This window comes from Salvelinus fontinalis, chromosome 17 (genome assembly GCF_029448725.1).
Source record: "Salvelinus fontinalis isolate EN_2023a chromosome 17, ASM2944872v1, whole genome shotgun sequence".
NCBI classification, from domain to species: Eukaryota; Metazoa; Chordata; class Actinopteri; order Salmoniformes; family Salmonidae; genus Salvelinus; species Salvelinus fontinalis.
In genome coordinates this window covers 12,352,068-12,379,866 of record NC_074681.1, presented here as the reverse complement: position 1 = coordinate 12,379,866, position 27,799 = coordinate 12,352,068, and the positions used below count along the sequence as shown (strand labels likewise).

The 27,799-nt window shown below is 41.0% G+C and overlaps 3 protein-coding genes across 7 annotated transcripts; 1 reads left to right on the top strand and 2 right to left on the bottom strand.

Moving 5' to 3' along the window:
• Positions 1–299: 299 nt before the first annotated feature.
• On the bottom strand, positions 300–10,596 carry guk1a (guanylate kinase 1a). Of its 4 annotated transcripts, none has more exons than XM_055866146.1 (7): positions 10,366–10,596; positions 4,386–4,499; positions 4,244–4,285; positions 3,862–4,097; positions 3,578–3,662; positions 3,393–3,478; positions 300–3,214 (listed from the first exon to the last, which is right to left on the bottom strand). In XM_055866146.1, the coding sequence occupies exons 2-7, from the start codon at positions 4,495–4,497 to the stop codon at positions 3,176–3,178; spliced, it is 600 nt and encodes a 199-aa protein (XP_055722121.1). In that variant the 5' UTR covers positions 4,498–4,499; positions 10,366–10,596; the 3' UTR covers positions 300–3,175. The 4 variants fall into 4 exon arrangements, with proteins under 4 accessions (XP_055722121.1, XP_055722120.1, XP_055722123.1 ...); XM_055866145.1 differs by lacking the exon at positions 10,366–10,596 and adding an exon at positions 9,299–9,439; XM_055866148.1 differs by lacking the exon at positions 10,366–10,596 and adding an exon at positions 9,322–9,426.
• On the top strand, positions 9,506–15,304 carry c17h1orf35 (chromosome 17 C1orf35 homolog). The gene is made up of 8 exons (XM_055866144.1): positions 9,506–10,081; positions 10,882–11,035; positions 11,121–11,166; positions 11,453–11,535; positions 11,984–12,056; positions 12,257–12,351; positions 12,464–12,559; positions 13,408–15,304. Exons 1-8 carry the CDS (start codon positions 9,985–9,987, stop codon positions 13,649–13,651), a joined length of 888 nt encoding a protein of 295 aa, XP_055722119.1. The 5' UTR covers positions 9,506–9,984; the 3' UTR covers positions 13,652–15,304.
• A 1,907-nt stretch (positions 15,305–17,211) lies between these two features.
• Positions 17,212–27,140, bottom strand: arf1 (ADP-ribosylation factor 1). Of its 2 annotated transcripts, none has more exons than XM_055866149.1 (5): positions 27,057–27,140; positions 20,434–20,613; positions 20,127–20,237; positions 19,904–20,028; positions 17,212–19,741 (listed from the first exon to the last, which is right to left on the bottom strand). In XM_055866149.1, exons 1-5 carry the CDS (start codon positions 27,106–27,108, stop codon positions 19,580–19,582), a joined length of 630 nt encoding a protein of 209 aa, XP_055722124.1. In that variant the 5' UTR covers positions 27,109–27,140; the 3' UTR covers positions 17,212–19,579. The 2 variants fall into 2 exon arrangements, with proteins under 2 accessions (XP_055722124.1, XP_055722125.1); XM_055866150.1 differs by lacking the exon at positions 27,057–27,140 and adding an exon at positions 21,193–21,302.
• Between the last annotated feature and the right edge of the window lie 659 nt (positions 27,141–27,799).

Genomic DNA, 27,799 nt, shown 5'->3' with positions numbered 1-27,799 from the left:
TTATTCACTCTTGGTGAATGTGTGGGTTGGTTGGTAATGCAATCACCAAATGTAAATGCTTGTGTTTTGTCTTCCTCTAGTCTATATCCTCTTCAATTGCATTGAATCGTTCACATATAAAAGTGTAGGCCTAAGAAATACTAGTCAAAATTGAGAGTCAACAATGGTAGCTCTAACCATTGATTATATATTTCAGGTCAGGTGCATGGACTTCAACCATTCTGCCATACTGGTCAGCAAATCACTGGCCGTTTTCAGTCAAATTAACAGGACCACTATGCTTAAAAAATAAAAAGATATCCAGGCAAGACAGTTTTATTAATTTACTTGACTACACTTGTGAAATACATAAAATGTTACTACTAGAAATACATATTAAAGAACAAGGACTCGTTGAAGGCTGGGTAAATTGTCAATATTTGGCCAAAGATGACACATTCAAAGCAGTGGTATAACATTTGCACCATTAAAAAGCTGTTCAGTGAAAAAGTTAAATAAATATATTTCAATAAGTAATTTGTGCAAAGGAAGGAATGTTTTATTCAAAGGGAGATCAAATACAGAGGACAAGAAGCGATGGAGTTTAAGAGTCATGGGCCAGAGTATGTCATATTAGTTACCAATGAACTGAATTTGGGTTCTGAATGGAAAACATGTTCAACTACAAACTTAAAATAAATAAGTGCAGGCTTTTTGGAAGGCTGCCTTGAACAAAGAGGTTTTGTGGAATTCAATGTAACCAGTTTCAAGTAAAGCAGATGCTCTGTGTGCTTGGTTCTAAGCTTTTCTATATTTTCCTGAGGACAGAGACAATATTTGCTCCATTTATTTAATATTAATTCACTCTGATTCTCATTCAAACATTTTCTTTCCAAAAAAAGGCCAACTGAATATTATTATAATATAGGTGAGATTGTAAAATAATAAACATACAATACAAAAGTTTTACACCATTACAATACAACTGTCAAAAAAAAATATATATATATATATATTAGAGGTTAGACTACGTCACCGTGAGTTGTGGTCTCCAGAAGTGTAACTTTGTTATACAGAGGTTAACATCATGATTGTAAATCCTAAATGGCAATCCTTTGTTTTATTAGTGAATGAATAGTGTACTTTATTATAATTGTATCAGTATGGTAAAACAGGGACACTTGAAAACAGATATTTTCACACACAAGATGACTAGGATCATTAGCAAACAGCAGCTAGGCTACAGTAAGTTCCTGAGATCAGCTGTAATACGTATGGTGCTTCCCTGTGTGACTATCTTAGAGCCAGAGTTAGCCTGTACTTAGCTAGTGCCCAAGCACCTGGCCTTGTGATTGTTTGTTAGCTGCCCTATGTTGACGAACTACTATGGGTCAAGAATCCCTCTTTTAAAAAGAATGAAAAGGCAACAACATAAAAAAATATATAACCATTGATTTTCTCCTCTTCACATTTCTGGCTATGGCACCTTGCTGTGGCCATTATGACAACCAATGCATCTCTGTACAACCACACTAACTGGTTTAAGGACATTTCTGCTGAACAGAAAATACCATACCAGTGTCTACTCTTGCTGAACAAATTGATTTATCCACTAGTCAGTGTTGTGTTCGAGACCACGTAAAGCAAGACCAATTCAAGACCAAGACCGGAGCAAATAGAGTGAAACTGATAGCATTTTACGAACATGAAATCTTATTAAAATGTGTTCATATACACCCCCCCCCCCAAAAAAAAAATCTGACAAGCAGCCACTTAGATATGGTCATTTTCACGTTTTCATAAATTCTTAGAATGTTTGGGAATTACGTATACTAAGGCATTTGTGAAAATTCCATAGCAATATAGAGTGGGAAAGCGGCCGTGTGTTTGGACAATTAATAGACATTAATAGACACTGCAGTAAATAAAACATGTCTTTTCCAGGATCGGAGTCTACACAGACCGGTGCGCTATAGCCAATCAGAGCCACAGTAGGCCTTTAAACAAACAAGCCATTTGCCAGAATGAATTTGCGAACGCAGTTGTTCAAGTTCTTGCTAGCTAACCAAATGATACCTGCATCTCTAGCTGTGTATAGCCACTGAAAAACAATGAGGGGGGAAAAGTCAGTCAGTCAACAGCTATTTAGAGTAGCTATCTAGCTAACGTTAGGCTCCGTGTTTTTTAGCTTGCTACATATTGTGATTTACAAAAAGTGCACTCATACATGAGTGCGCTGGTATTATGGTTGCTGTCCTTTCAGAATCACAAACCTGTCACACACTGAAGACCTATAGGTTCACCACTGTACTAACCTGTCACACACTGAAGACCTATAGGTTCACCACTGTACTAACCTGTCACACACTGAAGACCTATAGGTTCACCACTGTACTAACCTGTCACACACTGAAGGCCTATAGGGTTCACCACTGTACTAACCTGTCACACACTGAAGACCAATAGGTTCACCACTGAGAAAACATGTCTATACTAGATATAAAAGCTGTTAAGATATTTATGTTTCAAGAAAGGAGTGTATATATTTGGCCTGGAGAAGCAGTTTTATGCCCTGACTGAATGGAAGCTGATAATTATGAGTTTTTTTACTCTGCTGATCTCGGCTGGTCCCAGACTGAGTTAAGACCGAGTACAAATGTATCCAACACTGAGACAAGACCGAGACACTCAATGTGGCCTCGAGTACTACAACACTGCCATTAGTGGGAATGAGTCTTGTTATTATGGCCTTCTGTTGTTGAAGAGCAGAGAGAACACAGTTAATGATTTGGGGCTACAATACTACTAAATGTGCAGAAGAAAAAGAAAATGGCAGAAACTCCTGTATACAGTAAACATGGAAGAAAAAACATATTAGGGACCATCTCAGTCACAGGTTAACCATTAATGGAGTGTTTTTCTTTGTGGATAAAAAAACTAAAATGTGCCAAATGAGTAAATAAAGCAAAAATAGTCCACTTCTACCATCTTAATACCTACCTATATCCTCCTAATATGTAAATACATATGCTAGATCTTAGTGCACACTCAAAAGGTGTGGTTAGGTGCAAGGGATGTTGTTTGGAGTTCCTTCCCACACCAGTATCTGCCAGAATGTTCAGGATTGGAATAGAGGGGCTGACATTTTGTAAGGAGTGGCCAGGATGGCTGGGATGGATGTCAGGCTTCTCGTCGCTTAAGAGGACAAGTTGGTTTTCTGGACTTTTTTGATTTCCTTAAGAAAGAAAGTAGGTTTGAGGATGATATTTTGGAGATGGTGAAATTCAACACTGACAAAGATCTATTAAGGATTTAGCAATACACATTATGTGACGAATTGGTTTTCAACAAGTGAAATGGTGCGTATGGTCCAGTCCATCATACCCAGCTATGTCATGTCAATACCAACTGACCTCAATAAGAGTGTCTTTCAACTTCCCATAGGCATCGTCAAGACTATCATTGACAATGACAACGTCAAATATGCCAGGATCTTTGCCTGAAAGATAGGGGAAACAGTTTTACACCATTTTTGAACATTTCATTTATAAACATACAACTCTGTTTTCACCCAAAGTCTCTCCAGAATCAGACTCACTTATCGCCATGTCCACCTGAGCAGCATGCAAACGTTTCTGGAGGCTCTCCTCTGACTCAGTCTCTCGGTCTCTTAAACGTTTCTCCTAAAATTACAAATGACAGAAGATGAATTAAGTCATGGGGGTTTATCTTTGGATCACAATCCCAGACTGAGTCATTATAGGTTTATAACCATATTACATGTTTAAAAACAACATTCAATATGGTATATCAAGTCTTTCAAAGTAAAACGAGACAAAAATGGCCCTGGTAAACAGTTTTATAATGCTGCCTGTCTTTCACCAGGATGCTCATGGACGGAGGCTGGATGAAGATGTAGATGGGGTTGAGGTCTGTTGTCTTGACCGCCCTCACTCCCTGCATGTCGATGTCCAGGACGCAGATCAGGTTCTTGTCCTTGACGGCCTGCACGGAGGCCTTGCTCGTCCCGTACATGTTCCCGGAAAACACTGCACTCTCAATGAACTCCCCTTTGTCGATGCTGGCCTGCATATACTCCCTTGTAACATAATGATAATCTGTAACACAACAACAGTTGCATGTTAAAAGGTTGGTTGTTGAAACCAATAGGACACAGCATAGGTGGTTGAAGCTAATTAAAGAGATGCAGCAGGAGGATTTGGAGTAAGATCATCCATCCTGGGAGTTTAAAAACCCTACCAACCTTTACCATTCTCTTCACCAGGACGAGGGCTCCTTGTTGTGTCTGACGGATGAGAGCACACAATTGGATATCTTATTTCTGTAACTGACACCTCCCTGACATTATACAAAGTTAACATGGGACTGGAGCAGAGCACACTTACGTGAGACGCTGAAGCCAAAGATGCCCTCGTACTCCTTGAGCAGCTTCTTGAGCAGCGTGCTCTTCCCAGCCCCCGACGGGCCACTCAGCACCACTGGCCTGGGTCCTGCCATAGCTGGGGGAGAGAGAAAGAGACAGAGGGTTAGAGGAGATGAAAACACACACACACACACACCACAGGGTGTGGTGGTTAACCAAACGGAAAGATCGTTTTTCACAAATGGTTGGAACTGGTGTCATGAGAAACAGACAGATTAAAAACCTACCTAGGCCTATCCTTTACTCACATGAAACTGGTACAATCTCAAGTAGCCTATATTGAAAAAGATCAGACAGGTGGTGTAGTATAGGCTGGTACTACCACACTGATCTCATGAGCTTACATAAATGGTTCACCTGTAGTACAAGGCTAGGTGTAATATGCCTGGTCTAAAGAATACACTATAGGGATGAATATGAAATGGACCTAATGAACCAAGCATCCCATTAAACATGGAACAAACAGATTAATTGCCTTTTGAAAAAAACAAACATTTCAGAAGGTGATTCTGTAGTAAACATCCTAAGCAATCAGAACAGGTTCCAACAAGACTAGTAGGACCAACACAGCTAGAGCGGTTATTAAGTCCCATTAGGCCGTTACCACGGCACCGTCTACTAATTGGAGTGCCTAAAATTACCCTGCTGCCTCTGATTGCAAGGCATAAGTGCTTTCAGCACACTGTCTACAATTACTTTGACAGAAAATACATTTAAAAAGACTAAAATCAGTATGATCCTAGGCTAAATGTTTACTTGTTTCTTAGGATAAAGCCTAGGCTATTTTTGTATGTGTTTTCCAATTTAGACATACCCAGCAAATGTTCCACTAATAGGTCTAGGCCTAAACTGAAACTAGTACAATCTGAAAGAGGAACAGCCACATACTGTGGAGTTATTCAATTTAGCTTGTGTACTAAAAACCATCAGCCGAGTCAACACAGCCAGGTCAACTACAGAGATAATGACAGTGATAATATCAATGACAGACTATTTTGGAATTAATTAAACAAAAACAGCTTTACAATCATATTTTTTTCTGACCTATCCTATTCCAGAAGGATCTTTGTCTTTAGTTGTTAGCCATATAGGCTAGATCATATTATTAGGCAAAAGTCCCTCTTCCTACTTACCTTCAGTCACTTTCAGTAGACGTGTGAGTGAGGGAGAGCAGCAGGATGTGGGAGGACTGGATTGGCAAGTGACTGAGCAGCACTATTATATACTGGAGCCGGGTGTGTCAGTCTATGTGGTGTGTGTGTGGGAGCAGACTGAGCACTGTACAAACATAAGGAACTAAATCGCTGCTCCCTCCAATCACCGCTCAGTAGGTTACACAGTAGCCTAAACCCTGCCCAGCAGCTCGTGACATAGCCTAGATATTGACAGCTTCTTTCAGTTGTCTACAGAAATGATAAACGAATCATGCAAAACACGAAATAAACTCAGGTGAGAAATTATCATACAAAAGTCTACTGCATTACTATTAAACACTGCAAACATAACTAGACCTAAAAAGGCATGTCTCATAAATGACAAATGCCTCTTCAATCCACAAAATAGCATTGCACCTTAAACGACCATGTAATTTATATATTGCTAGCCTATACTGTTTTAGGCTACTTACTGAAAAGTAAGTAGCCTAAAACAGGCTGTGTTGGTTAGATGTCCAAAAATAAGAAACTCCATGCGAATGATGTGTCATACTTTACTTAAGTGCTGCTGCCTCCTCATAAATCTACAGATGCTAATTTAAAGGAACTAGAGTTGTCTGCAAAAAAAGGAGTTTGTTATAATAGCCATGTAGTCTATGATCCCATATAAGCTCATTTCCATTTTAAAAATTATTCTCTCTTGTAATAGGCTAATCAGACCTGAGCTCACCCCCTGCAAAAAAGGAAAAACCTCAGTGTGTGTAGCCTGACAGCTGCAGGTGACAGAAGCATTCATTCTCTGCCGCCTCTTGAATGTTTAAACCACAAACAAATTCACAGCTCCTTTCCAAGTCAGAATCAGTCATGGGTTTGACGCTGGGATGCAGAGGGTCAGACTGTTGTCACAAAAACATGTGGACAGAAAAAGAGACTATAAGAGTGGTTTAGGCTACATCCAGTCAAATGAGAAACCACTTCTCACTAGGTTCAGATCTAACTTTCTCTTCCTTACAGTCAGAATACCAGCCAGAAATGGTACAATTCAAGAGAAGGTGACAAGTTAGCCTGTACAGCAAATACTCAAAACAATTGGGTCTACAATGACACCATACATAGGGACATCTTATAGGCTTGGCCTAACATCTAAAGGCAACACTTTACAAATGTGACAGAAAAATTGGCTATAGGCTACGTCTCCACAGGCAGCCCAATTCTGAGATTGTTTCCACTACTTAGCCTTTTTCCCAATCACATCAGATCTTTTCCCATCAGATATTTTTCAGATCTGATAGGTCAAAGGACAAATTAGTGAAAAAAATATCAGAATTGGGCTGCCTGTGTAAACAAAGCACGTGTTACAGAAAACGAGGTGCATGTGAGCTGACTGCAGGCAAGGGATAAGGCTAATTGAAATGGTTACAGGAAACATTGTTCTGCATGCCATTACAGATTTTGCATTAGGTTTACTTTAGGTCAACCCTTATATATGCTTTCCACTGTTTCACAGCATGTGATCGATCTTGACCCGACAGTGACCAAACTTTCATCATGTGAATTCAGTTGGCTCCTAATTTAATTAGGCTGTTACTGATTAGTGTGTTTTCTAATCAGCTGCAGCCTACGATAACAAAGTGCTCAGTCAGGTAAGATACACTACATGTCCAAAAGTATGTGGACACCAGTTTGTTGAACATCTCATTCCAGAATCATGGGCATTACTATGGAGTTGCTATAACAGCCTCCGCTCTTCTGGGAAGGTTTTCCACTAGATGTTGGAATATTGCTGCAGGGACTTCAGCCACAAGAGTATTAGTGAGGTTGGGCACTGATGTTGGGCTATTAGGCCTGGCTCACAGTCAGCATTCCAATTCATCCCAAAAGGTGTTCGATGGGGTTGAGATCAGGGTTCTGTGCAGGCCAGTCAAGTTCTTCCACACCGATCTTGACAAACCATTTCTGTATGGACTTCGCGTTGTGCACGGGAGTATTGTCATGCTGAAACAGGAAAGGGCCTTCACCAAACTGTTGCCACAAAGTTGGAAGCACAGCACTCTCCGGTCCCGTTCTGTGAGCTTGTGTGGCATATCACTTTGCAGCTGAGCAATATTTGCTCCTAGACATTTCCACTTCACAATAACAGCACTTACAGTTGATCGGGGCAGCTCTAGCAGGGCAGAAATTTTACAAACTGACTTGTTGGAAAGGTTGCATCCTATGACAGTGCCACGTTGAAAGTCACTGAGCTCTTCAGTAAGGCCATTCTACTGACAGTGTTTGTCTATGGAGATTGCATGGCTCTGTGCTCGATTTTATACACCTATCAGCAACCATGCTCTGAATGCATGTGTGGGTATGGATGTGGGTAAGCAGACAATCAAGCCATTACAGCCCCCCCATGATGAGTTCAGATTTTTTGTGGCTGCCACCCCATCAAAGTTGCCTATCCCCGATCTAAAGCATATTGCATGAGAAGGTTCTTACCTAAAAAGGTCTTCCATCCCTATCCTATGCGGTTAAAATTAGGCTAGATTTTTTTTTTCTCCATTCAACAGTAAGAAGGCAAAAGCTGCCAAACCAGATCCAATCTGTCCTAACAATCAGTTTTCCCTTTCTCCCCATATTGTCCCCTATAATAACTCATAGCTTTCTAGAAACATCCAAGTTGATAAGATATCAAGCCATAATAGAGCAATGTACTTGATACCTAACTTAGGCACCACTTACTGCTATAGCCTAAATCTAGCATGTTAGCTGTGTGGGAGAGGATAGATGATGATTATGTAAACAAGACATTTCAACTTCAACACAAATGGACAGAGAATTAGACAGCTGGGTCATTCCTACAATGCAGTGCCTATTGGAGCTCATACTTTTGGGGGGAAAGCATATATTTTTTAATATTGTATCAGAAAAAGGACATGTTTGACTTTCAGAAAAACATGTTGGTCAAGCTCAGACACTTAAAAAAATGCTGGGGTGTATTTCTCAACCTGTTAGCTGCATAATCCTAAATGGGTGGAATTTAACAGAGTGGGAATGTGGCGCCTAAATTAGCCATAGCTCTGTGAGTGAGCAAGATTGAGCTAGTATAATGGTGAACATTTGAGCACGATTTTAAAAACAGATAAAACAGTATTTATATTTATTTAGCTTTGCACCATTGTTTTCCCACCAAATAAATGATGACACTTCCTGAATGTGGTGTCATTCTAGGAAGGGGTTGTTTCTTAAACGGAGATTAACAACAAATTAACAGGGTGGAAAGTGATATCAGAAAATCTTAAATAAAATCATAAATACAATAATTATTAAAAAACGTTATTGATGAAAGACAATTTAACTAGGACTATAAAATAACAAAAAATATTTAATATTTTATGGTTTATATTTCTCGTGGAAGTTGATGAATAACACCCGGGGACATGGCAAAAACGCCTACATCCACTGAAAAAGTGTTCAAAAGTCATAACATTCCTCTCAAGAGCCATATTTTTGAGGTAAAAGACACCTGACCTTATATTTAAAGTATTTTGGAATCCACATTTTACAGTAAATAAGAAGTGATATTTCCTGGGGACAGAATAATGCCTTGAACACGGATTGACCAATGCGCATGGCCTGTGTGACAGACGGGCTCGCTTCAGTGATGATAAAGAAAAACAGCAGGCTATTGAGAAATAGTTCATAGACTAGCGGTCAAAATAATATATGATCATCCTACCTGAGAAGAGCCTGGATAAATACCTTGTATACATCTACAATGACTGCGGTTCAATATCTCAATAATGTCTCCAAGGCGTCTTTTCCGTACTTATTAGGTGGTCTTCTCCATTTTCTGTCTACATTCCGCGTGAGAGCCATTATATAGATTGTGTTTCGACGTCATCATCACGAGCCAAATAAACGAGAGTACATCGTTCAAATACCAGTGTGTATACGTCCTCAGTGGAGTACATTCAAATAGAAAACGCTGTCGTATTTTTGTAAGCGTTTAAACTCCGCGCGCGATACATAGACAGTTTGAAAATCTACATCCAACCCAATAAGCAGAAATAATATAATTACTTCATATAAGTATTTTACAGGGGTTGCAGATTCAGTATTACGAACTGTGCGTAATGAACGCCCCCAGCTAAAAATAGCTATTTGCGTGCAGATGATCGGCTCACAAACACTCGAGACAGAACAGTTAGCAACCGTGTGGTTTTCGTTCTTCACTTTTTTAGCTCGCTAACCAAGTTTATTCGAAACACGGAAAAGGTTACTATCCATGCTTCTAACCATCGCTTGCTATATCATCGTAAGCGGACGTGAGAGAGAAAAGCCAGAAGGAAACTCCCCGGATGGACAACGAGAGGGCCTAGCGTGTAAACAAAGCTTTCATCGTCTTTATTCAACGCTAAAATAATGTTTGGTGCTTCGAGATCTGGGGGTGTAAGGGGAGGGCAAGACCAATTCAACTGGGATGACGTGAAAGGCGATAAACACAGGGAAAACTACCTCGGTAAGTGGAGAAAAATAAGCATCAATCCATCGTCGTCAATGACCTTTGTCTACTGTAGCTAACGATTCGCTTCTTTGCGAATAGACAGCAGGGCGACTATCCAACTAATAATTCGGTCAAATGTTTCTAGTTAGTAACTAACTACTTTCTAGATGTAACTATATACAGTAGGTAGCTACTTAGCAAGTTATAATAATCAACAATGTAGTTAGCTAACGGTAGTTACCGTAATAAAGCAATAGGTTGTTAGCCTGTACTCGTTTATTCGAGTGCCACGTTCTTACCTTTTTCCGAAGTGTAGTCAGTCCCTCATTAACGTTGCATTACTTGTCAACAACTCAGATTGTCTGCCTGGAATATACTTTTTTTTTTTAAACCCAGCTAGCTATGTTGGAATGGTGAATTTGAGATTAAGATAAAACCAAGCGCAAACAATTGACTGTGCTGCCAAGGAGAGCGGCCACGCACACTCGACTGCAGCTGGTCAGGGAATGCAATGATGCTAGTCTGCGCATATACATGGCTTGCTGTATTATATATATATATATATGATGTTATCTAAATTAATACACTGGTCACGAACGATAACTATTTCTCAAAGATTTTACACTGTGCAGCCAGGAGTAGAGGGGTGTGTATTCAACACGGAAACGTTTTGCATCGTTGCATACTCTTTGATTGTAGAATAATAGTTATGGCAATCACTTCTTTATGTAACTTTATTACTTAAGCCATGTCTCTGATTTGGACATGCATGCATTTGGAGTATATTTACATCCCTGCTATTGTTTCATCCCCAGGGAACTCTCTTATGGCACCAGTGGGGCGATGGCAGAAAGGCAAAGATCTGACGTGGTATGCCAAAGACAAAAAAGGTGGTGTCAAGCCTATGTCAAGAGAAGAGGAGCTTGCTGCTGTGAAGGCAGCAGAGCAAGAGGCACTGCTGGCTGCCCTGTAAGTGGAACATCACACAGAAACAACTACCGTACAGAAATATTAGAGTAAAATGTCAAACTAATGTCTTATTCATTCTTTTCAGAGGCCACAAGAATATAAAGAGACAACCATCTGGCCTGACCAAAGAGGTGCTTTTCTTTGCCTTCATAGTGTTTGAGACTCATTTCTATGATGTGCTTTTTGTTCACGAGTTCTAGTATGTTTTGGATTATAATCATGTCTTAATTTGATAGTATCACAACTGCATTAGATCAGGGAAGATGACATTTAGTTTAGTTTCAATCTCATTTAGATAAAAAAAAAAAAAAAATTGGCACCGTGATTTAACGTAACTAGCCAAGTCATATTTTAACGTACATCTTAAGAATTAATACGGGATTGCTTTTGTAATGCCGATTCCAATGTGTCCAACAGGACCTTGCAGATGTGTGCAGGAGGGAGAATGCGGAAGCTGAGGACAGAGATGTGGACAGAGTTTCTGGCCTTGGAAGCTCCGGGTAACTGACTGAACTGTTTGCAAAAGTGGTTGTTGCTCAAATTCTGTATTAAAGCTGGGTTGATACTGTAGGAGACTTCTCACCAACAAGATTTTTTTTCTATACTTAATTTAGTAGACCCTCTTATCCAGCGCGACTTACAGGCGCAATTAGGGTCAAGTGCATTGCTCAAGGGTACACCAGCAGATTTTTCTCCTAGTCGGCTTGGGGATTTGAACCAGCAACCTTTAGACTACTGGCCAAAGCTCTTTAACCGTTAGATTTTTTTTCTCCTACGCCTTCTAAGCATTCTCTCAGGTCGCTCATCACTCTTGTTTAGACTTTTTTTTAGCAACATATGAGTCCATGACCGAGTATCCCTTTGATATTCAAGTGGAAGAAACAGTGCTTGCCATTATGGATTGGAGTGTACTAGTTGAGTAACTATGAGTATGTTTTCTGTCACCAGTGCAACGTCACGGAAAATGGTGTTCTCCAAACAGGAGAAGGAAGCTGCCAAAATAGGCTTGTCAGTCTTCACAGTAAGTTTATTTTTATGCTCTCTGAGTAAATCCTCACGCAAAGGTGAGCCATCTAAAATAATATACAACTCTGTGTAGGTGTGTTAATCCATTTGTGTTAGCTACATATTTTTCAAACATGATTGAAGCCGCTTGGGAATTGATTCTGTAATAGTCATGTTACACGATTACGGTCATAATGGAGAGCATTGTTTTCACAGCACCATAAAACAGAAGGGAAGTCTGGAAACCAGGAAGCCTCTGCCAGAAAAACATCTGCGAACACAGAGAAACAGGATGTGGATGTGGATCAAAGGTAGTGTGTTATTGATCACATAGTGTGTTGACAAGCGAATATCTGAGGTAAATTTCTTCAGATTACTGTCTCAAAAAAACCTCAAGACTTGTCTGTTATACTTTCCCATCAGACATGGTAGCAGCAGAAAGAAGAAGGAAAAGAAGCGCAAAAAGAAGAAAAGGCAGAGAAGAGACTCTTCTTCCTCCGATTCGGAAGATGACAAAAGGTTAGCGTGTTGTTTCTCCTTTTTAGACCTGTATGTCACTTGTATGTCATGTTATCTTTGCCTTTCCCTTTTTAAATGATAAAATCACAAGAAAACACCACCAATGTCCAAGAATGTTACAAGTGGCGCAGTGGTCTAAGGCACTGCATCTCAGTGCAAATCCAGGCTGTATCACATCCGGCTGTGATTGGGAGTCCCATAGGGCGGCGCACAATTGTCCCAGCGTCGTCTGGGGTAGGCCGTCATTGTAAATAAGAATTTGTTTCTAACTGATTTGCCTAGTTAAATAAAGGTACAATTAAAAAAGGCTTATTTGCTTTAGCACTAGAGGGTGCTAAATCACTGTTGGCGAGGTGGAGAGCTGGTCTTTGGTTCCATCTCAAAAGATGAGTTTTTGCCAACCTGCAAATGTTCTGTCAACCATTAGACTTTGTATGCTTGGTAGAAACATAGATCAGGTTGTACCCTTACTAGGGATGTGTCAGTTAATGTGTCCAGCTGCTGTATTCTGTGGTAATACAGGACTGATTTAAAAAAAAAAAAAAAAAAAAAAAAAAAAAAAGCAGGCTTGGGATGTTTAGCAACAGGAAGAGGTAGTCTTAGTTAAAATAAGGTGTAGGTTTGATTTTTGAACTGAGTGAATGCATCATCCAGCCCATGTCATGCTTATCTTGTTTGGGGTCGGGCCTTATTTATTATTCTCCTATGGAACCCAGATAGTTATCCTTTTATAGATGAGGCAATGGTTTGTATCATAACATTCAGTGTATCCCTAATTTATCCTCCTCAGCTTACTTTGAGCCCTGCCTATTAGTCCCAATCATTGATTGTGTTTCTTTACTCCTCAGGTGCAGAAAGGACCACCATCATCATAATCCATCATGCCTCAGTCAGACTGGAGCCAGACCCCATGACAGCCATTCAAAGGGGGGACCAAAGGGTGAACGCCACCCCCCCTCCACTCAACGACGCCAGCAGAGGCATGACACACACTCCTCCGACAGGGAGTCCCCCGTCCCCCGCCACAAGGCAGCCCATGCTGCTCTGACACAAAGCCACAGGCTGCGCCATGACACAGACTCTGACGATTAATGTCCCCCCCCACTCAATCAGACACATTGAGGGAGAGGAGTACTTCTGGACTGGACTCAAGGGCTGTGGTTGAGAACAGTAGGTCATTCTCTAGGCTACTCCTCAAACCACTAGCACCAGTTTTTATTTGTGTTGAATTTTGAATTGATACATTTGTTTCTATTGGTATTTTATTTTTCTGAACCAGCTCAAATGTATTTTATGATCTGTGTCTAGCTACCAAAATTGAAGGACACTTCATGCAATTGAATCAGGTACTACTGAAAGCAAGTTAAGTGCATGTGTTCTTGGTGCTGAAAACAAGTTAGTCAATACAAACTATTGCTGTCCAAGACATTAAATCTGGTGTGACACTTGCCCATACTACCAGTAAAAAATGTATTTAAATGTGTGCCAACACCTAAATGTTACTGAGTCTTCTCTTTGGTTTGTCAGTGTTGTCATCAGTTGAGAATATTCACTTCTGTCCATCCCACTGTGCCTCACACTACTCAGCATTTTTGCTCCTTTTCCTCTATCAAACAAGAACTCCTTTGCCCCATCACTCTTTTCTGTTCTAGGTTCAGTTGCCTGCCTCCCTGGCTGGGGTAAGATACAATGCACTCCAGTGGTCATAATGGAGTGTAGTGTTTGTATTTGCCTTAAATCAGGTCTGAAAGGGGGCATTCTGCTAGCTGGCACCTGATGGTGCACTAAAAAGAGCAAGGCATTCACAAAGAGTGCAAAGAAGAAAAAAACAGTCTGGTCTTTTATATGACAGAGTACCATTAGGACTGCCACACGTAAACCAAGCTGATTGATGGACAAAGCCACACTGTAAGGGACTCGAGACTCCTGCCCCCTCCTTCCACGACCACCATACTTCTGCCATGTTTTATAGGCTTGGCTGCATTAACCATGGCAGTCTAATCAACCTGAAAGAACAGCCTAAATTGCTCCCCAATTATCGCCACCACCCATCCCTGGCGCAGACAGGCCCAGCTGTAGCCATGTGTAACTTATTCAACACCTGCTTTGGGTGGTTAGTTGGCTGCCATCACCTTGGACCAACCCACTCTCTTAGTCCAAGTCATGGGGGGAGAGTAGTTGGGTGTGACTGTGGATTTGGGACAAGAGAAGGGTGTGTGACCAAAGCACAGGCAAAGTAAATTTTTAGATTAGGAGTTATTTTGAATTCATAATGGGGAAAGATAGAGGCTTGATTAACTCCTACTCATGGGGCAGTGTGGGTTTCTAACCGGGAAGTTATTAAGAAATCAAATTTTATTTGTCACATACACATGGTTAGCAGATGTTAATGCGAGTGTAGCGAAATGCTTGTGCTTCTAGTTCCGACAATGCAGTAATAACCAACGAGTAATCTAACCTAACAATTTCACAACTCCTACCTTATACACACAAGTGTAAAGGGATAAAGAATATGTACATAAAGATATATGAATGAGTGATGGTACAGAATGGCATAGGCAAGATGCAGTAGATGGTATCGAGTACAGTATATACATATGAGATGAGTAATGTAGGGTATGTAAACATAAAAGTGGCTAGTGATACATGTATTACATAAAGATGGCAAGATGCAGTAGATGATATAGAGTACAGTATATACATATACATTATATTAAGTGGCATTGTTTAAAGTGGCAAGTGATACATTTTTGATAAATTTCCATAAATTTCAAATTAAAGTGAGCTGGAGTTGAGTCAGTATGTTGGCAGCAGCCACTCAATGTTAGTGGTGGCTGTTTAACAGTCTGATGGCCTTGAGATAAAAGCTGTTTTTCAGTCTCTCGGTCCCTGCTTTGATGCACCTGTACTGACTTCGCCTTCTGGATGATAGCGGGGTGAACAGGCAGTGGCTCCGGTGGTTGTTGTCCTTGATGATCTTTATGGCCTACCTGTGACATCGGGTGGTGTAGGTGTCCTGGAGAGCAGGTAGTTTGCCCCAAGTGATGCATTGTGCAGACCTCACTACCCTCTAGAGAGCCTTACGGTTGTGGGCGGAGCAGTTGCCGTACCAGGAGGTGATACAGCCCGACAGGATGCTCTCGATTGTGCATCTGTAGAAGTTTGTGAGTGCTTTTGGTGACAAGCCGAAATTTCTTCAGCCTCCTGAGGTTGAGGCGCTGCTGCGCCTTCTTCACAACGCTGTCTGTGTGGGTAGACCAATTCAGTTTGTCCGTGATGTGTACGCCGAGGAACTTAAAACTTACTACCCTCTCCACTACTGTCCCGTCGATGTGGATAGGGGGGGGTGCTCCCTCTGCTGTTTCCTGAAGTCCACAATCATCTCCTTTGTTTTGTTGACGTTGAGTGTGATGTTATTTTCCTGACACCACACTCCGAGGGCCCTCACCTCCTCCCTGTAGGCCGTCTCATCGTTGTTGGTAATCAAGCCTACCACTGTAGTGTCGTCCGCAAACTGATGATTGAGTTGGATGCGTGCATAGCCACGCAGTCGTGGGTGAACAGGGAGTACAGGAGAGGGCACAGAACGCACCCTTGTGGGGCCCCAGTGTTGAGGATCAGCGGGGTGGAGATGTTGTTACCTACCCTCACCACCTGGGGGCGGCCCGTCAGGAAGTCCAGTTGCACAGGGCGGGGTCGAGACCCAGGGTCTCGAGCTTGATGACGAGTTTGGAGGGTACTATGGTGTTAAATGCTGAGCTGTAGTCGATGAACAGCATTCTCATGTAAGTATTCCTCTTGTCCAGATGGGTTAGGGCAGTGTGCAGTGTGGTTGCGATTGCGTCGTCTGTGGACCTATTGGGGCCGTAAGCAAATTGGAGTGGGTCTGGGGTGTCAGGTAGGGTGGAGGTGATATGTTCCTTGACTAGTCTCTCAAAGCACTTCATGATGACGGAGGTGAGTGCTACGGGGCGATAGTCATTTAGCTCAGTTACCTTAGCTTTCTTTGGTACAGGAACAATGGTGGCCCTCTTGAAGCATGTGGGAACAGCAGACTGGGATAAGGATTGATTGAATATGTCCGTAAACACACCAGCCAGCTGGTCTGCGCATGCTCTGAGGACGCGGCTGGGGATGCCGCCTGGGCCTGCAGCCTTGCGAGGGTTAACATGTTTAAATGTTTTACTCACATCTGCTGCAGTGAAGGAGAGTCCGCAGGTTTTGGTAGCCGGTCGTGTCAGTCACACTGTATTGTCCTCAAAGCGAGCAAAGAAGTTATTTAGTCTGTCTGGGAGCAAGACATTCTGGTCCGCGACGGGGCTGGTTTTCTTTTTGTAATCCATGATTGACTGTAGACCCTGCCACATACCTCTTGTGTCTGAGCCGTTGAATTGCAACTCTACTTTGTCTCTATACTGATAGTTTAATTGTAAATATGTAAATGGTAAAATTTACAATATTTGAATTGTGACAGTTGGCAGAATCATTCAGTATATGTTGCCTTTCTTGCTGTTGATCGATAATGTTCACTGTGCCTTCCTCCCTCTTGAGTCCAAGGAGGAGATAGAGGTTAACGGTGCAATGTCAGCATGATCAAATCCAATAACTAATTCGCTTAAAAGAGAATTACATGAAAAACAACAGAACATGTAAACAGTCTCTAATCACTTTAATTACAGTGCTTTTCTCCCAAAAATTTAAGCTGAAATAACTTTACATTAAAAAAAATAAAAAATAAGTTTAGACAAAGGTTCTGCTAAAGAGATTGTTTCAACAAAAGGTTCAGGCAATCAGTCTTTATCCAACGCCTTGCTTTAAAAGAAAGACTAAGGGTCCATAGCACTCTGGTGGAATAACACCCAGAACCTTTTGATAAGCACAAAAGGTTTGTAATGGAATAGCATGTTTCTTTGACATGAGAACAAAAGTATCCCCAACATGAGCTACGAAGGACAAAAAAATACTAGCGCCCACTAAGTAAAAAATATGGAGTTCATACATATTTCATATTGCCACTGATGCATGCCTTTTTCCAAAACTATTAATATACTTTAATCATTCTCAATAAAAAGGGATGAAAACAAGGTGTTCAGGTCATGATGGAGGACATCAGAATACAACTGCTTTTTCATATCAGAGCATCATACAGCATATACCTTGAGTGCTGGGGTAAACAACCAGGTGTCTGCGATGGGGGTTCAATGTTTTTATGAATATCACTAGCAACAACAGACTAAACACATTTTGAATTACATACCTACAGTAGAAAAGAGGAAAATATCTTATTTCTATTGATGTCAACTTTATTTCTCCACTCCTAATATTGAACAAAAGTATCTGACATAGGCTTTGAAAAATAGGCTACCAGTGTGGCAAGTGCTACTGGCTGCTGGTAAGTGTTTTTGACTTGGACATACATTTTTGCCAACCCATGGATAGCAAGCTAAACAGTTGCGCTTAGCGAAAGTGTCTGCAGTTACCTTTCTAGCTAATAGGTTATGTTAGAGTTTACACTTCCTCTTCCAATTATAAATGTGGGGAGGTCAAACTAATGAAAAAAAACATTTACCAAATCTATTCATTTCAAAATGTTTTGATTACTTTGCCTTGACATTCACCTGATAAGACATGAGGAAAAAATGTTTTGGCTAACAATGGGAGTCCCTGGTTCAGCGGTTTGCCTGGGAGGGGGTCCCTGGGAAAGATAAGGTTGAAGACCCCTGAGTTACAAGGTTGTTGTGACACTAAGTCATTGTGATGATGATGTTGAGGACATCAAGGTATCCCAACCCTTGAGCACCTGCAACTGACAAGAGTAATGACAATGCTTATGTAGACAAAAATGTTTAACAATCAATTAGCTAGTCCCGCTGACAATCAATGTGTTCGAGATATTAGATTCTGCACAGAACATGGATTATAGCAAATGGATAGGCAGGAATTCTGCTCCTCTAGGCATTGAGAAAATCTGTTGATTTGCACACAATCTGTATCTTGAACATGCATTTGTCCAACATACAGACCACATCATGCACTTTTTTGCTATTAAATTCAGGCTCACTGCGACAAAGGCAGTACACATGATTAACCTGAGCCACTTTCATACATCATAATGCTGACCAGACAGCACCTCTGTCCATCACAAAGCAGGTGAATGATGAGATTCATGGAGGAACATAGTTACTCTGCATGGCAGCCACTTCTCAATGAAAGCCAACATGATGACACACAACAAAAGCTGGTAAGTGTCAACAAGAGTTTGACTTTGAAGTCCACGGACCTCTGTTTTAAGCTTCATCTCAATAACATTATCTTCAGTGTTTTGCTAAATGGTATTTTGGGGGGAGCAGGGTATTGTAGCCTTCAGAGGTGTTAAACCATAATTGTTGCAAGTAGTACATTTGTATGTATGATTAATTCAGGAGAAACACTCCTTTCAGTAAAAATTACCAGCAAACTTATGTAAAAAAGTCATTAAACATAGGGTCCCATCAATTACTTTTTGCCTCCATTTTCTATTTACTAGACATGTATATGTCTGCCCAAGGGTCAAGAGGAGGAAATAACCAAGGTGGATTTTTAAAGTCTGCAATAAGCTGCCTCTTAAACCCCCCACCACCCAAAACAAGACTATTTACATTAAATAAGAAACCCAGACAGCTTTCCATGATTGGGTTATTATCCTCCCTGGCCCATATGGTGTATTGTTGTAACGAGAGATGAGAAATGAGGGCAGCTTTCCAGTAGGTACTTTTGACAAAAGTAACTTAATTTTCAACATCAGAAGAGTACAAAGCAAAGATAGAGAGAAGATACAGTGTTACACTTTTCACACTACTGAGCCGAGCAGAGCTGTACTGCGCCAGCCTGGTAACTCTTCTACCACACAGTTGCTAGAACCGTGCAGGAAAGGACAACATGAAAGAAAATCATCTGAGCCACCGTACGGTTTGAGTCGGCACGATAGAGTGAAAAGGGTATATGTGAGTTGAGGAGGACAGTGGATTATGATGATTAGGCCTATTTCTGGTTTTTTAACTGATTAGACAACCAATCCAGTCCTTCATAGAGACCGTCTCCGCTGGTGGCACAGGTGGCCTGGATGTACCAGTTTCTATGGCGAAGGGAGTGCAGTCCCAGCTTGTCTGTGAGTTCGGCCGCATTCATAGCATTTGGGAGGTCCTGAAAAGAGAAGTTGTCCCATAATGAGACAAAAGCCAAACCAGGGAAGGACATCCAAAGTATATAACAGGTGTATTGTCCTTTCTATTTTATTAATACAAAAAAAGCAAGTCGGAGGCTTTTTACTTTCACACAATGGACAGGTGAAAAATGTAGGAGTACCTGTTTGTTAGCGAATACTAATAAGACTGCCTCTCGTAGTTCATCCTCTGCCAACATTCTCATCAGTTCTTCGCGGGCTTCATTCACTCGCTCTCTGTCATTGCTGTCCACAACGAAGATGAGACCTGAAACACACCAAAAGAAAAACATTTTGAGTCAACATCTCTAGTCTGTTGGTCCCCCTTTGACAGGAGTAAAATTACTTGCTGTCAGCACATCTTACCCTGTGTGTTCTGGAAATAGTGACGCCACAACGGTCGAATTTTGTCTTGACCACCGACATCCCACACTGTAAAACTTATGTTCTTGTACTCGACTGTCTCAACATTAAAACCTGAGTTGAAGAAAGAAGACATTAATAACCCGCACAATCTATTTGATGCAACAAGTGAACATGTGCAGGGGGAAATTGTGTTGTTTTTAGTTATATATTTTTAAATAGTCTCAACGTTACACAAAATATGATATTCATACAAACTGGGCTGACAACACACTTAGGCCTACATGCCACCACCAGTGCTACTACTTACCTATAGTTGGAATGGTAGTTACAATTTCTCCAAGTTTGAGTTTGTACAGGATTGTTGTTTTACCAGCAGCATCGAGACCCACCATGAGGATCCTCATCTCTTTCTTGCCAAATGCTTTAAAGAGGCTTGCAAATAAATTCCCCATAGTGAAAGACGGATTCAACTTTGGCAGTAGGAATACTAGAAGAGAACAAGAGGAACACAGTTTTGTAACCGTCAGTGTGTAGTTGTGCGCTGCCAAATACAGAAGGTTAACCCATCTTATAAACTAATTGAGTTGTTTAATATACCTAGTATATCAACTTTCTGCCAACTATGTTGGTTGATTAGTTAGCAATATAACTAAAAACAAGAAGCTAGTTTACTAACCATATAGTTCGCGTCAACGCTTAGATAGCTGCTAGCTAACGTTACACAAATCATTTCATAAACTAACCAATTGGATAAATTAAGATAATAACCATCGCGTTGAAAACTGTCTTGCAGTGAAAGACAAATGGCTATTACGTTAGCTATATCGAAAGACCACTAAGTTAACTCTCTAATAGATAACTAGCTGACTGTTTTGCTAGCTTTAGCAAGCGGCGCCAAGCTAGCCTAACCAGCCATCTGGCAAGTTTTTTTCAGACCTTTTTAACTAGCTAGACCCCAGGAAATGAGACCCCTTTACGTTATATAGCTAAGCAGCCAAATACAATGTATGTGACTATTATCATATTCAAACAACATCAAGCGTAAAAATGACAATTTTCTGCTTACAGTTGTTTTCAATCCTTTCCTCTTTAAGGCGTTTCCTTCCTCAAGATGTCGGGTTATTATTTGGCCACGTCAGAGCTTCCAGAACGACTTCCGTGAAACATAGCGTTTGGTATGTCGCGCCCTATGGGCTGGAGGCGAATGGCACTCATTTTCACATTTTTGTGCTGCTAAAACCTGAGTTTGCTTGTTGCAGGTGCGTGACAATAATTATTCGATTATATGAAAATAAAAAACTCACACACTGCTTTTTCTTATATAACTTTAGTTTGAGGAATGGCAAAAGCTTGGCCAGAAAGGTAAACTTATAGGGAAAGACAACATTTTAAGGGTTGTGATATATTGTATTGAATATTATCTCCAATCAGAAAAATGTTTTACCTGTTGATGTGCCATTCTATAAATATTTAGATTTTTTGGATAAAGTTCAAGGTGGGCACCATTTTGATAACAGAAGTCAGTCAACTTGATCTCCTCTCTTCCTGTGCAGCATAGTGAAAGCTACTGAAGAGTGCTCTTACTGGCAAACACAGTGTTTTCCTTTTCTTTTTAATCAAATTGTATTAGTCACAAGCGCCGAATACAACTGGTGTAGACTTTACTATGAAATGCTTGCTTACGAACCTTTCCCAATGATGCAGTTTAAAAAAAAGTATGACAAATAAAATACCAACGCAAGAAATAAAATAAAATAAACAAAAATTGAGCTATATATAGGGAGTACCAGTGCCAGATCAATGTGCAGATGTACAAGGTATTTCAGGTAGATATGTACATAAAGGCAGGGTAAAGTGACTAGGCATCTGAATATATAATAATACGAGTAAAATAAAGAACAGAGTAGCAGCAGCAAATGATGAGTGCAAAAGTGTGTGAGTGTGTATGTGTCGGTATGCGTGTGTGTTGTGTGTGTGCGTATGTGCTTATGTAGTGTATGTGGATGTGTGTGGGTTTTATGTGGGAGTGTCAATGTAGTGTGTGTGAGTGTGTGTGTATATTGTGCGTATACTGAGCCTTCCTCTGACACCGCCTTATATAGAGGCCGAGGATGGCAGGGAGCTCAGCCCCATTGATGTACTGGTCAGTCCACACAACCCTCTGTAGCGCTTTGCGGCCAGGTGCGATGCATTTGCCATACCATGCGGTGATGCAGCCAGTCAAGATGCTCTCGATGGTGTAGCTGTAGAACTTTTTGAGGATCCGAGGGATCTTTTCCTGAGGGGGAAGAAGTGCTGCCATGCCCTCTTCATGACTGTGCAGATGTGTGTGGACCATGTTAAGTCCTTAGTGATGTGGACACCAAGGACCTTGAAGAGCTCGACCCACTCCACAACAGCTCCGTCGATGTGGATGGGAGAGTGCTCTCCCCTCTTTCTCCTAGAATCCACAATCAGCACAATTACAATTACTGACATTGAGGGAGAGGGTGTTGTCCTGGTACCTCACTGCTAAGTCTCTGACCTCCTCCCTGTAGGCTGACTCATTGCTGTCGGTGATCAGGCCTACCACCGTCGTGTCGTCAGCAAACTTGATGAGGGTGTTGGAGTTGTGTGTGGCTACACAGTCGTATGTGAACAGGGAGTACAGGAGGGGACTAAGCACACACCCTTGAGGGGAGCCATGTTGAGGGTCAACGTGGCGGTGGTGTTGTTGCCTACTCTCACCACCTGGGGCCGGCCCATCAGGAAGTCTAAGATCCAGTTGCAGAGGGAGGGGTTCAGTTCCTGGGTCCCTAGCTTGGTGATGAGTTTGCAGGGAACTATGGTGTTGAGCTGTAGTCTATGAATAGTATTCTCACATAATTATTTCCCTTCTTGTCCAGGTGGGAGATTGTCCAGGTGGGAGATAATTCACTATGACATAATTCATTCTTTCTGCCATAGACTTCAGGAGACTACAGGACTTAAAGGGACTTCACTAAAGGCCAGAGATGCAGGGCCCACAAGATTCAGACCAAGGCTAAAAAGACCCAGCTCCTCTTTCTCCACACCTAGCACAATGGAAGACCATCAGTTTGTGGAAAAAATCAAGAGTGCATGTGGTAAACTGCCTTGTTTTATTCAAACTCACTAAGGACCAACATTTCCATTATAGGCCATTTCAAACCCTCCTTTATTCCTTGACAGCTTAGCAACAGGGCAGATTGAGTTACAACACTGAAATGTTTGATAAGGTATGAACAAGATTCTGTAACTCTAACCAAGACCTGTGACACTGTTTGAAAAACATTACAGTCATAGCAAACCCATGAACATCAATCCAATCCAATGTTTTCATCATCAGACTTATGGACATTGGTTGTACTAGTTCTACTCTAGTGTAGAAATAATAATATAAGTCAAGGGTTGGTGGTGCTGCTGTCACTACAAAACATCCTTGTTTCTTTCTATACATGTCCTGTCTTGCCTCTCAGGTGTTAGATTGAGTAGAGTAATGAACCGCCCTTGCCCCTTGATATTGCCGCCACTGTACAATGTACAATGGCACATAGGCCTATTCATGTGGGCAAATATGCAGTGCCAATCGGGGGCATTTGAGGGGTGTCTACGAGACACTTGGCTTTTCATCATGTCTGTCTTCTCACGGTCTCAGGGTGAAACCAGGGTAGCTCAGCTGTTGCCATTATGGGGGTGGAGTGCAGAGGCTAGTCGGCCAGCCAGCCAACCCGGCCCAGAATCTTTCTCTGGCATGGCAAGACCTTGTCCACTGAATAGCTTACCACAAAACAATGTCCTCTGTGTGACTGTGAGACAGGTGTTTGATCATTGACAATAGATTGACAATAGATGCTAATGTGAGCAAGCAAAAATCTGTTATTGGAAAAAGAAATGAGAACATAATGCCGCTGCCACAGGGTTGGTTGCAAGAATAGATCTATGACTTCATTTTCCATTACTTGACTATTCTATTCATAACCAAATGTTAAAGTGTGAGTTGGTTCCATCTCAAAAGAGAGAAAATTGTGAATGTGCTTTTATATATTCTGATATACAGTATGCGTGGGTTGTCTGTTGGTATATAATGTTTTAAAGTTGATATGTTCACCTGCCCACAGACTGCAGATAAGTAAATTAGCTGTTAGCTAAATCTGGGGCAATGCATCACTTCTAATTTCTGAGACTTAGCCTATGTTGTTGTACATTATCCTTTAACAAATAAACATAATAAATCAATTAAATACAATTCAGGCTAAAGGTTTCCAATGGATAGAATGGGGATGTTCTCTAGGCCTACTAAAGATAATTAATTCAGACTATTGTGATTGTAATTTGTTGTGCATGTCACATAGGCCTATATTTATCTAATGGGAATTCCAATACATTTCATCCCCAAAAATATTCAAAATTCTTCCTCTGATTCACAGAAGCTTAATAATCAAATATTTATGTGCAACAAGTTGAATTTTAACCAGGGTCAACCATGTCTGCCCCTTCTTCAGTGGAGAGGGCAGTGTCTGAGTCTCTGTGACAGAGCAGCAGGGGGGAGAGTGGGTCTGTGGTTGGTGGAGGACCACACAGCGAAGCCTGCATAATGCCGTCTCACTACTGGAACCTTCATTTGTGGTTTTGGCCTGCCAAATGCCTGAGGAATAAAAACTTTCAGCATAGGTTTGTTTTGCAGGCAGACAGTGTTGTATTCACTTGTAAAGGAGTGCTGTGTTTTCTCTACAAGATGGTTATTTTTATTTTGTATGGTTGGGGTTTCGCTGTTCTAATGTTGCAGTCCAGTGCCAGATCAATCTAATATTTTTGTAATTTGGCCTTTCATTTTCTTTCGTTCCTTTCCTTGTACATCTCTGTTGTACTTTTGAGACTAAGATAAGAGTACCATGATTTATGCCTTATATACTGGATTTGGCTGCATGATTTCAACAGAATAAATTGTAAACTGGAGTAGTTACAATCCACATTTTTTAAGATCAGGTTTTAGGCCTAAAGCATTTAGAAAAAACAAACATGATGATTTCAATTGTAATAGTCATAGTTTTTGTAATTAAAGCGTATCTCTTTTTGACAGATGACATTAACACATTTGGCAATGGCACTGGAAACATTAAAATATCACAACAAGCAAAAAACATTATTAGCTATAAGCAGTAGGTATCATACTGGTATAAACCTAGCACTGGGGAATCCCTTTCTCAATAGTGACCTAACGCCCTCTATGGGTCAAACAGAGACTGCATACATAAGAGGTTGACAGCAAAAAGTGACTGGGATTTCCCCACTAATAGGGTACTTACTTGCAGTTGACTACTTAGTTGAAGAAATGGAAACCACTGTGTTTTTGTTTGTTAAAAAACTAGGTAAGATTACTGGGCTATCAGCTCTTTTCATTATTATTGTGGGACACTTTTATCAGTTTCAGAAAAGTATGATTCAAGTCAATTATTTCCTATTTTCCTCACTGCTTTAAACAGCTCCACCCAACTGGGTCTGTGCACTACATGTATCAGTGATTCCAATGTTGTCATTACTTTTAGTTTTTGTCATAGCTATGATCATTAACGTTAAATATTCAGCTTTAATTAGTTACAATTAGTTGGGTCGTTATATCCAAACATGCTGTAAGACCAGAAAAGAAGGACTATATTTAAAGACATGAAAAGCAAGATTCCTCTTTACAAATACGTCAATGCTGTTTGTGAAAAAATCCCACCAATTCAAGTTCATACACAATAGGGGGTAGGCAAGGTTGCTTTGTGGAATGTCACACAGTCTTGCCAATGATTTTCCTCAAAACTATGGATCGTTTATTGGGGTTCTATTTAACCAAACCAGGCTGAATAAGGAATACTATTACAATCCTTCAATTTCACAATGAAGGATTGTGCGTCGACGCTCCCTCCCAAACCATGCATCAATACAGTGTGATTGTAACACCCTCAGTACCGTAAAAGCAGTCAGTGCATTAGCCTCAGCCTGCTACTGTGTGGTCTTCCACAGAACTAGCACGCAGGAACGTGATTAGAAAGATGGAAGGCAAGGGAACGAATGGAGGCCTCAACAACAATGCATGACTCCTATCCTCCTAGCCTGTAGAATTTGGGTGATTTCCTACTTCCCAACCCATGCCCAAGGGCCACATTAGTAAATGCAGTTTAACAAGACCAAATTAAGCACATCCAGCAACAAAGCACTGTTTGACTTGGAGAGGACTTGCTTGCTTACAACTGGAACCAATGAAAGTCCGTCGGTCACCCCGCCCCCACATAGTGCCTTCAGAAAGTATTCATACCCCTTGACTTATTTCACATTTTGTTGTGTTACAGCCTGAATTCAAAATCAATTAAAAAAAATCTTCTCACCCATCTACACACAATACCCCATAATGACAAAGTGAAAACATATTTTTAGAACTGTTTTGCAAATGTTTTGAAAATGAAATACAGAAATATCTAATTTACATAAGTATTCACACCCCTGAGTCAGTAATTTGTAGACGCACCTTTGGCAGCGATTACAGCTCTGAGTTTTCATGGGGAAGTCTCTAAGATCTTTCCACACCTGGATTGTGCAACATTTGCCCATTATTCAAGTTCTTCAAGCTCTGTCAAATTGGTTGTTGATCGTTTCTAGACAACAATGTATTTATCTCAATTTATTTCTTAACCTAATATTATTTCCCAAACAATTGCTCAATCAAAATGTGTGTCAATGTTAATACATTTTACTCACTGCATCATGAATAAAAATACAACATTTATACCACAAATAGAGCTAAAATATTACTTTTTTACAGTAAAATCTATTAATATTCATATTCACTGTTTCTGGATGAAAGATTTTTCATATCATACATATGTAGTCATCTGAAATATATACCCTATAAAAAGTTCATCATGCTCATTTGCAACAAACCCTGACCTGGTTTTAGTAGGCGAGATTCTGCGGACATCCTCCCATAGAATGGTAGCATCCATATGTTGGTGTTCTTCCTCTTCTCTTAATAACTGTCTAAAGAGTGACTGTTCTCATGTGTGGACAGACTGTTACAACTGAGATAATACAGGGTCTATATCTTCCACCCGCCCTTCTGAAAAAACACAAACACAAACACACGCACACACACACACACGCACACACACACACACACACACACACACACACACACACACACACACACACACACACACACACACACACACACACACACACACACACACACACACACACACACACACACACACACACACACACACACACACACACACACACACACACACACACACACACACACACACAGTTTCCTTATACTCGTCAATAGCTTCTCCACATCAACCTTTTGTTGAAAGGAGACTGGGCCCCAGCAAGGACAGTAAAGCCTACAAGAGTATCTGTCTTAAACACCCGCTGTAGGCTACATATGGCCATGGGAAATGTTGAAGTAGCGTCTTCAGCTTAGGACATCAATCCTGGATGTGTTATTCATGTAGCTGAGCAAATTCATGGGTAACCAGGCAGGGAGTCTGCAGGGCTAGTCGGCACTGTCTGAATGGAGGGAGGAGGCCAGCGGGCTGATCAGAACAGACTTCCTTCGCTGTAGGAAGTGGGTATTGAACTCAGTAGGGGGCAGACGTGCTCCCCTCTGAGATGATGCCTGGAGAGGA